A 13,028-nucleotide genomic window follows, 5' to 3' on the forward strand; every position below is an offset into this window, starting at 1 on the left:
AAGTCCTTGCTCTGCCTCTTCCCACTATGTGACCTTGGAGACTTACCTAAACACTCTGCTCCTTGGTATACTCCCCTGCAACACATCGGTAGTAACACCTAACTCCTAAATGTCCTTTTGAGGATTAAAAGTTAAGTGACTAACAAAGAGCCAGACACACATAAGTCAGTGTGCTGTAAGTATTCACTATGGTGTTGTGTCTTCTGAATATTTAACCATATGACTGTCCTCTCATTAAAATTAAAATATTTTAAAATATATAATAAAATTTAAATTGGAAAATTAAAAATAAATTATGAAACAGGAATAGGAACACCCTACTCTTTTTTCAAAACCCATCAAAGATGCTATTATTGTCTTAAGACAACCTTAATTACTGTTTGCTTAAAAAGGCTTCTCGATAGCTGAAGCATGAGGCAGTGGGTGAACTCCTACAGGGAAACCACCTTAATGAATTCAAGGAATTTAGATTGAGTTTCAAATATGTAGTTTGGCTTTAGACAATGAACTTTATTGAGCTTTCTTCTCCGCATGCATATACCACATTTTCCTGTCCTTCTTCATTCCCTGCCTCTCCCAGGAACAGGACCAAGTCTCTAAACAAGTAATCCCTCTTCTCATCTAGTAAACTTAGTTGTGGCTTTAAGTTTATTATTACTGTTCTATTACTGTATCGAATTGATTTCGATCATATTAAATAACTGCCTTCTTAAGGCATAATCGTATATTGCCTAGAGACTCCAGTTCCAGAAGGTCTGATGTTTGGCTATAGGAGGGGAAGACAGCGATCAGAGCTGCATAGCACACACATAAATAATTGCCTAACATTTCAGAGTCTGCCAAACATTTTTACAGAACTCACCTGAGCTGACCTTCACAAATGTCCTGTGAGAGCCTGTATTACATAAGCTGTTTTACACAGAAGTTAGGAGACTTTAACAAGGTTATACCCATTAAGTGGCAAAGTCAGGACTCAAACCAATGTCTCCTGACTCCAAATTCTGTGCACTTCCAACTCTACAACACTATCACCTTAGCATCAGTGGCAAATAAGTCAGGGTAACAGCCTCTACATTCCAGGACCTCCCTCTGCATTTTCTTCTGAGGGATAAAAACATGCCACATTTGAAAAGTAAAAATTCTGGTGTATAATGTTAAGACTGAAAAGCAGAACACCAAATTATGTATACTATAGCATGACCTCAACGCGTGAAAAAAAGTTATCAAGGGATTTTTTAAAAATTCACAAAAAATTAGCAGCTCATATTACAGACAAAAGATTAATCTCCCTAATATATAAAAACAACAAAAATCAATATAGAAAAAGACTTGCGCCCTGACTGGTTTGGGTCAGTGGATAGAGCGTCGGCCTGTGGACTCAAGGGTCCCGGGTTCAATTCCGGTCAAGGGCATGTACCTTAGTTGCGGGCACATCCCCAGTAGGGGGTCTGCAGGAGGCAGCTGATCGATGTTTCTCTCTCTTCCTCTCTAAAAAAAGCAACATATATATCTATATATATAAAAGCCTAAGTGACTGTTATGATGAAACGACTGAACAACTGGAATGACTGGCTGACCAGTCACTATGATGCACACTAACCACCAGGGGGCAGAAGCTCAAGGCAGGAGCTGCCCCCGGTGGTCACTGTGCTCCCACAGGGGGAGCGCTGCTCAGCCAGAAGCTGGGCTCATGGCTGGAAAGTGCAGTTGCGGTGGCGGGTGCCTCTCCCAACTCCGTGGCAGCACTACCAAGCAGCGGCAGCAGGCACAGTGGGCCAGGATGAGCATGAGTGGGGCAGTGCCTGGCCCCAGTTCTGGCTCCTCCCTGGCTGCCTGATGCTTGGCGCACTGCTACATCCCCCAAGGGGTCTCAGATTGCAAGAGAGTGCAGGCCAGGCAAAGGAAAATTGGGCAATGGATACAAATAATTCACAGGAAGAAAAAAAATAGTCTTTAAACACATAAAAAAAATGCTAGACTCCGCTCTTAGAAATTAGAAAAGCAACTTAAAATCATACACCTATTAGATTGGCAAACATTCAAAAGTCAGACATCCCAGATGAGAGAAACACAGGCAGAGGCACAACATGGTATGACTACATATACAGAGGACAAGTTGTCATAGGCATCAGAATTATATTTATAGCACTGGACCCACCAATCCCACTTCTGGAACTAAACAGATTTTGAAAACCATGTGATTGCAGGATGTTTGATAAGAGCAGAATACTGGAAGAAACTGGAGAGGATATTGGTAGGGACAAATTAAATCACTTATACTATAGTCACACAACAGAATTCCAAGCAGCTGTTGGAGAGAGAGTGTTAGAATGAAAGCAGGACCCATAGATCTCTAGATTATACTGTCAAGTTCAAACAGCGAAGAGCAGATTCTTATATAGAACCTGCTACCTTTTGTGTAAGAAGAAAGAATACATATGTCTACACAAAATTAACATAAAAATAATTTTAAGAAATAAAAGCGATTACTTAAAAGGGACAGGAAAGAATAAAGAGTTGGGAGCAATATATTTCTTATAATTTTTATCATTGAACCAAGTGAATGTATTATCTCTGAAGACATAGATAAAATACTTTTTAAAATGTCAAAAAAAATCCACTCATATACCTATGCTTTAGGTGGTTATTTAACCTATAAAAGAGTTGAGGGTCTCCTTACCTTTGCTTCAGGTTTCCTACCAGTAGAGGCACAATCCTGAAGACTAACATTCCTGGCTGCTCTTCACCTCAGGGGAAGAAGAAATTCTGAATGGTAGATTTCCCTGTATTTGTGGGCATCTATCTGACTGCAGAGCATACACATGCTGATGTGATCATCCACTCCTCAACATCAAGTTTTGGAGCGGCAAGCCCCTTTGTGGCAAGGCCTGTGAGTGTCCGAGGCTCCTCAGGATGGGGTGGGCAAGCTAATCTAACTTTGAGGTTTATTACTAGGCAGATCCTTATTGTTCAATATGTTAGCAGTTTTCCAAATGTAGATATTTTGATTTCCATCTACCTGACCAATTTCTCTCTCAATTTTCAATTTCCGTTGAGGAAGAAAAAAAAAAGGTCTCCTTCAAATTTCCTACAAGGAAAATTCCCTCCCAAGAACCTGTCAGAAATTTGAACAAAAATTGGGCCATTGTCTGCACTATAATTGGAAATCTGAATACCATTAGTAGAACACACTCTCAGCTTTTTGAAGCCATTTAAGAAGATACTACAAAGTCATTACAAATTGTTCTCAAAAACATTTTAATAACATGGGGAAAATATCATGGTATCACACTGAGTAAAAAAAGCAGATTATATAGCTTGATATACAATATGACTCAGTTAATACAATATAGCTTATATCTATATCAAGAAAGAACTGCAAGGAAATAAAAATGTTTATAGTAGCAAAATTTATGTGATAACATTATGGATAATTTGGGTTTTCGTATTTTATATTTGCTTGCATTTTCTAAATGTTTTGTAATAAAATTGTATCATTTTGATAATCAGAAAACATATTTAAGAAAAAGATGGAGGCATTTAAAAAGAAAAGGGAAAAGAAGCCAGCCTGAAATGAATGCAGCCATGCTCTAAAAAAATCCACATGTAAAAATATTTTTTAAATATATGCCAGCAATTAACAAGTGGGATTTAAAATTAAAACCACAATACCATTTCTAATAGCAGCCCCAAAAATATTTAGGTATAAATGTAACAAAATATGTACAAGATCTATATGAGGAAAACCACTGATAAATCCAAGAACTAAATAATTGCAGAGATATTCCATGTTCATGGGTAGGAAGACTCAAATGTCAGTTCTTCCCAACTCGATCTGTAAATCCAATGCAATCCCAATAAAAATCACAGCAAGTCATTTTGTGAACATCAACAAAATGGATCTAAATTTATATGGAGATGCACAAGACTCAGAATAGCCAACAATACTGAAGGAGAAGGGCAAAGTCAGGAGGCTGAAACTACCCGACTTCAAGACTTACTATAAGTTAGAGTAATTAAGACAGTGTGGTCCTGATGACAGAGAAGACAGAGCAACAGAAAGCCCAGGAGATTTACATACATGTAGCAACCATTGTCTTTCAACAAAGGTGATACAACAATTGGACATTCACATGCAAAAAATTGAAACTGGACACAGGCCTTCACAAAAACTTAACTCAAAATGGCTCATAGACCTAAATGTAAAATGAAAAACTATAAAACTTCTAGAATATAACAGAGGGGGGAAATCTAGATGATCTTGGACATAATGATAACAACACCAAAAGCACAAGACATGAAATGAAAAAAAGAATTGACAAGCTGAACTTCACTATAATTAAAAACTTCTGGTCTGTGAAAGAGAGTACCAGGAGAATGAGAAGACATTCCCTGGCTACAGTGGCTTGCTGGTTAGAGCGTAGGCCTGCACACCGAAGGGTCTCGGGTTCGATTCTCGGTCAAGGGCACATATCTGGGTTGCAGGTTCGATCCCCAGCCCCTGGTCAGAGTGTGAGCCGGAGATAAATAATTGATGTGTGATATGTCTCTTTCACATCGAAGTTTTTCTCTCTCTCCCCTCCCACTCCTTTCCACTCTCTTTGAAAATTGGGAAAAAATATCATCGGGTAAGGGAGAGAGAGAAAAAGAGAGGGAGAGAGAGAGAATATGAATGAATGAGAAGATTGGGTGAAAATATTTGCAAAAGACATATCTTCATAAAGGACTGATATCCAAATATACAAAGAACTCATAAAGCTCAACAATAAGAAAAAGAACAACCCAATTAGAAAGTGGAGGGAAAACTAAACAGACACCTCAGAAAAACATATAGATGGCAAAGGATGCTCCACATCATTCATGTGTCTAGAAAAGCAAATAAAAACAGTAAGATACCACTACAGACTGATTAGAATGGCCAAAATCCAGAACAATAGCAAAACCAAATACTGACAAGGATGTGGACTAACAGGAACAGTCACTGATTGTTGGGGGGAAATGAAATGGTACAGCTTGGAAGTTTGGCAGTTTCTTACAACAAAACTAAACAAACTTTTACCTTACAATCCAGCAATCACACTCCTTGATATGTATCCAAAGGAGTAAAAGTTATGTCCACACAAAGACCTGCACAGGATGTTTACAGCACAATTGCCAACACTTGTAAGCAACCAAGATGTCACTTCAGTAGGTAAATGGATAAATAAATGGTGCCACATCAAGACAATGGAATATTACTTGGTGCCAAAAAGAAATGAGTTATCAAGCCATGAAAAGACATGTAGAAATCTTTAATACAATTACTAAGTGAAAGAAGCCAATCAGGAAAGGCTACATACTATGATTCCAACCAAAAGACATCTATAAAAAGCAAAACTATAGAGACAGTAAAAACATCAGTGGTTGCCTGCGACTAGGGAGAGATGAATAGACAGAGCACAGAGGAGTTTTAGGGCAGTGAAACTACTCTGTACAATACTATACTAATTAATACATTTCATGCATTTGTCAAAACCCATAGAATGTACATCACCAAGAGTGAACCCTAATGAAAATACGGTTTGGGGTGATTCTGATGTGTCAATTTAGGTCCATCTGTTGTAACAAATGCACCACTCTGGTGTGAGATGTTGACAGCAGGGGGAAACTTTGTGTATGGGACAGGAAGTAGACAGGAACTCTATTATTTTCTGCTCAATTTTGCTGTAAACCTAAAATAGCTCTACAAAATAAAGTCTTTTAAACGGAAAAAAAATCAACTGTCAATTAAAATACAGAAACTTTTAGTAATAAGCACTAGTGTTAAAGTCTGTGATAGATCATTCTCTGAAGATCATTTTGGTCTGTTATAGTCTGCCAGAGAATTCCCTGTGAAGATGAACACCATGGGCACATTATTTGAGCTTTGGATATAGCCATCACAAGTGTTGGACCTGTTCAGCAGAATTACAGGCGGTTTCCCTCAGTCCTGCCCCCGCAGCTGGAAAGGATAAGGGCAGTCCTCACACACTGCTCAACAGAACACACCCAATCCTCTCATGTGATCTTGTTCTCCCTGACAGAGGAACAAGTTTTCTTTTAGTTCCTACTAAGGTATCAGTTACTGCCCAGAGAGAATAAGGCTTAAATACAAAGAAATGAGGTTCTAATAGCAGGAATTTTTATCAAGCAAGGGCCAATGGGAGAGATATTAGGGGGTAGGCCACCTCCACCTGCCTCTCATATCAGTGTGATAACCGAGTCTACCAGCACACTTCAGCCTTGCCGATGTTCCCACAAAGAACCATTGACTCTCTGAATCCAAATCATCTTTGTCCTTAGGCAACATTTTTCTCTTTAGAGTGTAATGAGGAACGGAGTTTGTCACCTCAAAATATGCCTCTTTGGGATTTGATTATTTTAAGCTGGTTCTTTTTAAGAAATAAAAACTCTGGAAAAATCTTTGACCTTCCCCCCTAACTACCTAAAAGAATTTTGACAAAGGAAGAACTTTTTCCAGAAAGGAAGTTAGCATCACAGACAACTATGTTTTAGTATGAACTAGGTGTTATCACACAGGAGGAACCTAGCAAAGCCCATTTGACCAAAGTCCTCTGTGTCCACTGTTTCAAGATAATCAATATACATTTGCTTACTGAACATTCATCTTTTTATCTCTCTGTGAATGGCCTTACTTCCTCCTCCTTAATTCTGAATAACATACACACTTCAGTTTCCCTAAATATCTAGACTTTTCATGCTATGTGAATTCCCCATATGCGCGTATTAAAATTTGATTTTCTCCTTTAAATTGCCTATGTGTCATTTGAATTATAGAAGGGTAGAAGGAACAGGTGCATACCAAGCATGTTCCTGCCTTAGGATCTCTGTATGCTATTCCCTCTGTTGAAAATACACTCTTTTAAATAACCACATGGTCTGTTCCCTCACATGAAAAAAGATTCCACTGTTAAGGAGAAAAACCACAGGCCCAACATGGGGTCATTTGTGCTAAAGCCCATGACACCAAACCTAGACTTAATATCTGACCTAAATGCAGTTCAACCTTCTCCAGGAATGTAATCTTAATTGGGCAATCTGAAATTTCCTAGTGAGTACCAATGACTTGTCATGTGGGCCCTCTCCACCCTCCCCGGGCCTAAAGGAAGCTGAGGCAATCTGTCAGACAAGACTACCTCCACCCAAAGGAACATAACCTTGCCTGAAACAATCCTTTCTTTTCTTTTGCTAATAACATTCTTGCCCTGCCCAGTTCTGCCTATAAAAGCCTTTCAGATTGTACAGCTTTTGGGACTTCTCTCTACCTGCTAGAGGAAATGCTGTCTGATTCAGGGATTGCTTAACAAAGCCAATTAGATCTTCAAATTGACTCGATTGAATTTAATACCACTGAGATAGTTTTGACTCCTTTGATTACCCAAGGTCTTCATATTTTTCTTACATCTTTGGGTCTCATTGGTCAGTGACAGACAATCATAATATTAGAGTTATAAGGGACCTCAGACACCACTTACTTACTATATGAATTACCTTAGAAGCTCTTTGTGGTTTGTGTGTGTGTGTGTGTGTGTGTGTGTGTGGTTTTGTTTTGTTTTGTTTTGTTTTTTTGTTTTTATCACCAAAGCTTCACAGGCTCCACCTCCAGGAATCTGCTCCAATGGATCTGAATTCAATTCAAATATATGGGGATCACTGACCCAATCTACCACTTTTGTTTTGTTTATATATTTTAGGAGAGAAAATAGAACCACAGATCCATGAGGGAATGTTTCCAAAGACACAGTGAGTTGAAGGCAAAGATGAGCTTTCAGATCAATGACATCATGAAGGCAGAAAGGGTCCCTAGATCAAAGATGCTCCTACCATATCTGGTACTACAGTCTAGGGCAGTGATGGCGAACCTTTTGAGCTCGGTGTGTCGGCATTTTGAAAACCCTAACTTAACTCTGGTGCCATGTCACATATAGAAATGTTTTGATATTTGCAACCATAGTAAGACAAAGACATATATTTTTGATATTTATTCTATATATTTAAATGCCATTTAACAAAGAGAAATCAACCAAAAAAACGAGTTCGCGTGTCACCTCTGACACGCGTGTCATAAGTTCGCCATCACTGGTCTAGGGTCTCATTTGTGAGAGTTGAATTAAAAAAAAATCAGTAAGTGGAAAAACTATCGTGGCTTTATTAAGTTCTTTGTTTATTGGCCTTTGGGCAGGGTAAGGCACAAAAGTCAAAGAAAATGGCATAGTGGGAAAAAAGACAGGATTTTAATTCACATCTGTTCTGTAAAGACCTGAGAATAGGTGGGGTTTTTTTTAAAAACCTTTCTAAATTGGTAAGAGGACTGAACTCTTCAATGTATAAACATTAGTGGATGGATGGGTATCTGATAACCAACATTTCATATAAACTTGGATCCCATAAGAAGGGAAGAGAGTTGCCAGGAACCCTGGTTTTCCTAGAGCCCACAGGCTGGATTCCCTGTGACTGGCAGTTTAACTGTAATCTTGTATGGGGTCATAGGATATTAATGTGCCCACCAATTCCCACGAGGGCTTGCTACATCATTGTTCAGGAGTTACTCAGCTTTTGTTACTGTACCAATAAAAGGATAAGGCTAAGCCACAGTCTGACTCACAACAGAAGTCATAACAGGAGCACCAGGACTTGTGGATTAGTTCAATGAGTATTCTAGTTCAGCATCCAGCTGAGCTCAAACTTGAGGGGAAAATGCTTCCATGAGGCCCAGTGGCTGGCCTGCAGACGCAGTGGTTGGAGTAATCTTGTCTTCTGTCTGGAACACTGTCATTCTGGAAACAATTAGTTATAGTGACTAATAACAAGGACTTTACCCTGTTATGTCATCAATACTTAAAATAAGACCCAGATAAAAGTTTATGTCAGTTGTCAGTTCCTATGAAGTGAGTTCATATTCACTTCAAAACTCTGTAGTAAGTCTGCTGACTCATTCCTAAGAAGACATGTTGCTTCAGAGGGAAAAGATAAATGTTTATTTAAACCTAAATCACACATGACTTTGCAACAATACTAAGTCACCCCTGCATCCCTTCACTCATTCACTCAGTCATGCTCAAATTACACCTCTGAGTCCCTGACGGAAATCAACTGATAGAAATAAACGTTTTTAACTGGCCAAAGAAAATTCCTCATGGCCCCTAAAATCAGTGAAAAGGGAAGGCGTGCAGGAAGGGTAGGAGAACTTGTGACAGCAATACGCAATGCATCTGAAAGAGTCACGCCTGGCAATTTACAACCTTCCTGTGAAGCTTGTCAGGAAGCACAAGACCATCAGCTGACCAGGGTTTGCTGCTTCTCTCTGCTCACTTCATTTAACCTGTCCAACAGCTACATTTTCTAGGGAGTATCAGAGCAGAAAGGTTTTCACACAGTGTTTCTAAGTGAAGAACACAATGAGAAAACTCTCTCCCCACTTCTACAACTTGCTTCAGGCTTTATACAGCCCTTTACTAAAATCATCAGAATTCTTTGGTCTGTTGCCTTCACACATTTCTAAATCAGTGACTATTTTTGTTTCCTAGTCAGTAATCCTAACCATTATAAAGACTAGTAGTAAAATCATGTTCAGTTAATTTCTGTGAAGTAGTTCACTAGGGGAAAATAGACCCTAGTTTCCGTACTTATTTTCTTGGTAAGCAACTACAGCTATATCTACAGCCCTTCCTTCCTTCCTCCCTCCCTCCCTCTCCTTCCTTCCTTCCTTCCTTCCTTCCTTCCTTCCTTCCTTCCTTCCTTCCTTCCTTCCTTCCTTTGTTCTCTCTCTCTCTCTCTGTAGAATTAGTTCATCCAAATTGTAGAGAAGTTGGATATTTACATGAATTAATTCTTCTACTCCTTCCAGCCTGGTGATTCCAAAACAGTACAAAGAATCTCTTCTGAATCCCTTTTCAAGATATGAAACTTAAAGCACAGTTGACTCTGAAGTGCTTTGTTTCAGTTCCTCTAGTCTAAGTGTGTGTACGGTATACTTGCAAAGGCAAGGTTATGTCAGATTTCTCCTGCCATCAGAGAAACAATGATCATAGATAAGCTTGGGAAATACTCCCACATTCTTCTTATAAACAGCCCTGTATATGTATCTAGTTTGTTGGGAAAGTTTTAAAAATCAAGTTATTAGCAGCTTTGCAAGTTGACATTTTTAAGAAAGAAGACTAGAAGCGATTATTTGAACACTGCACAATATACCTAGTATCAGATTTCAGAGTTATGAGATCTGAATTGAGTTTTAGCAAGAAATTTTTTATTGACAAACCATTTAAGATGTCTCATCAAACTCTTTAGGTTTTTGTTCATTGTTATTTTGTGAAATAAATTGAACCCCATAGCTGTCGTTCTAGAGAATAATGAGGATGGAAGTGAAGATACAGAGGACAAACTTCTTTCCTGAAATGTTTCATTCCACATAAACCATAACTGGGAAGATTAAAATGTCTCTTTCTGCACTGAACTGTGTCAATTTTACACTGCGGATGACTACTAGGTATCCAACATGGCTCCACTGTATTTGTGGAATCTTTCTCATCAACTCTAAATAATTGGAAAATCATTAGGGGGTGGTGGTGGAAACTAACTATAGTTAACCTCTGAATAATGCAGATGCAATAAAAAATCTGCATATAACTTAAGTCAGTCTGCCACTTGCAGAATGCCCACCATGAATTGAAAATATTGATTTAAGATACCTAAGAGCAAAGAAGGGGCTGCAAGTCATATCTAACTGCCACCTGACTTGGACAAACAGATAACTCGTGAGCACTTTGGAGCCCAATCCTTACAGGGCAAGCTCCTGTCAATAATTCACTCTACCCTTGAGATTGGCCCAAGTCCTAAATAAATCCAGGAAACCAAATACAATACTGCACATAAATACGGTTTCAAGATTGTAGAAAAGGGAACAGAAAGTGGATGAGGTCTACAAAGTCAACTGTTCTGTCTGGAGATGAATTCCAATTAATTGACAAGTATATGTCATCACTGTAGAGAATTCTAAAGAAAAATACAATACTCAGCACCAGAGAAGTAAACCTAACACATTAAAAAAGGGAAAGAAGATAGTGGATATCTAACAAATTAAAAAAGGGAAAGAAGATAGTGGATATCTAACAAGTTAAAAAAAAAGGGAAAGAAGATAGTGGATATGAACATGTTTTATTAAGTTTAAAGTGTTGTTTAAATGAAAATTGTTAAAATCCACCAAAGAATAGTAAGTTCACTGAAAGTGAGAAATTAAGTACATACCCAAAACTTGAAGTTTTGTTTAAGTAACTGGGGTGGCCCTGCATATTCTTATGGGGATGCTACCTCCTTCCCTGAATATCTATTTGGGAAATCTAGAACTGTGCGAATAAAAGAAATAGGAAATACAAAAGGTCCTGATGCTACATCTCCAAATCTCTGAAGAGGAAAAAGTTATTTAAATCATCTGAACCAACTACATAGCTTAGCAGGTGAGAGTGAGACCCACAAAAGCTGGGGGATTCACCCAATATTACAAGCATCTTGGGCAGCAGAGCTGGGGATCAAGTGAAATCAGAACAGCGTTCAAGATCCAGATAAAATGAATGCTAATCCTTTACACTTCCTTTCACTAAGCTGTCCTTTCTTGATAAGAAACAGATACAAACAGACAGTATAAAAGTGAATCTTATCTAGTACTCAAATGTATTTTCCTAATGTACCACATTATTCATTACCTTTTCCCTCTACATATTTATCTCTTTGAGTGGACAGCATGTGACCCAATACCCATAAAATGATTTCCACACTTCTCCCTAACTCTCTAACCTACTGGGTTCTTATACTGGAGTGGACTATATACCATTTTATTAAATCTCTACTAAAGAAAAACAAAGATTTTTATCTGACAGAAACTATATCCTGAAAATACATTTTAAACCAACCAATAAGTATATTTATGGCTTTCCTTACTATCGATCTACATTATATTTTGGAATGAATGTAATTCTCAAAGGATTTCTTTCCTTTTCATTGATAGGGCAATAAAATTCTTTACAAAGAATGCTTTCATTAATAGCTTCTAATAAAATTAATGAATTCTTCTAAAATGAATGAAATAATCAACCTAAAAAAATATAGCAAGTACGTTACTCTAGATAAGCGACATTATTAAAATAGTTCATTATAATACCATCTTGGTACACAGTGAATTAAATTAAAACTTCGCTTAGGTTTTGAAATAGAATTAAAATTTCAAACCTGCTGTCGAGTTCCGTGTGATCAGTGCCCCTTCCTACCCTGGCACGTTTTCGAATCTTTGTGCAGAAAAGTGTCTTGCAAGTCCTCCCAGCACCAGACACAGCATCACTCACGTAACTGGCTGAATCCTGCCGGCCAGGGGGCCGGTTTGTGGTCTTCGCTGTGCCGCCACACATCTCCTGAGCCGTTTAACCTCCTTCCGGTTTAGCCTGACTATCAACATGGACTTGGATACAAATGTTGAAGAGCCTTTGTTGTTTGAGGGATATTCCGAAGTGACCAGCTACTCTAAATGATCACTGCACTCCCTATACAGTAGGTGAGACAAGCTACTTGGCAGCAGCCTACAAATTCCTCTTTCGAAAGTTTTTTTTTTAGGAAAAAAAAAAAAGGAACATTCATTTGTTACGTAAATTAAGCCCACCAATGATTTAGGAAGTCAGATGCATCCATCATGTTATAAAACATGCTCTCAGCAAACTCATTATCAACAGACAAGTCCAATTCCCACTTCCTACTTTTGTTCCTAAGCTTGTGCTCCTGTTAGCAGAAGAAAAGTCCTCAACAGGTTGAGCAGCCTGGACTGACCCACTCCATCTGTGCTCCTCGGTTGGAGATTATGCGGTAGTGAAGTATTCAGTCACAAGACCTATTCATAAGGCTCTGGGCAAATGCAGTGGCTTGCCTTCAGCTGCAAGGTTGTTCTGACATTGGCCACATCACCCTCTTAATGGCTCTCATGTGAGCAAGCATCAGCTGACAGGTCT

At 38.6% G+C, this 13,028-nt stretch overlaps 1 protein-coding gene across 4 annotated transcripts in view; it reads right to left on the reverse strand.

Annotated features, from left to right (window-relative positions):
* FNIP2 (folliculin interacting protein 2) overlaps positions 1-12,773 on the reverse strand; it is an 88,499-nt gene extending 75,726 nt beyond the window's left edge. For all 4 annotated transcript variants that reach the window (XM_006752659.2, XM_006752657.2, XM_006752660.2 and 1 more), the window contains exon 1: positions 12,262-12,773. In XM_006752659.2, the coding sequence (XP_006752722.1) occupies positions 12,262-12,437 (176 nt within the window). In that variant the 5' untranslated portion in view covers positions 12,438-12,773. The remainder of the gene's footprint in view (positions 1-12,261) is intronic.
* Between the last annotated feature and the right edge of the window lie 255 nt (positions 12,774-13,028).

The sequence above is a fragment of the Myotis davidii genome, unplaced genomic scaffold (genome assembly GCF_000327345.1).
Source record: "Myotis davidii unplaced genomic scaffold, ASM32734v1 scaffold50, whole genome shotgun sequence".
Lineage (NCBI taxonomy): Eukaryota > Metazoa > Chordata > Mammalia > Chiroptera > Vespertilionidae > Myotis > Myotis davidii.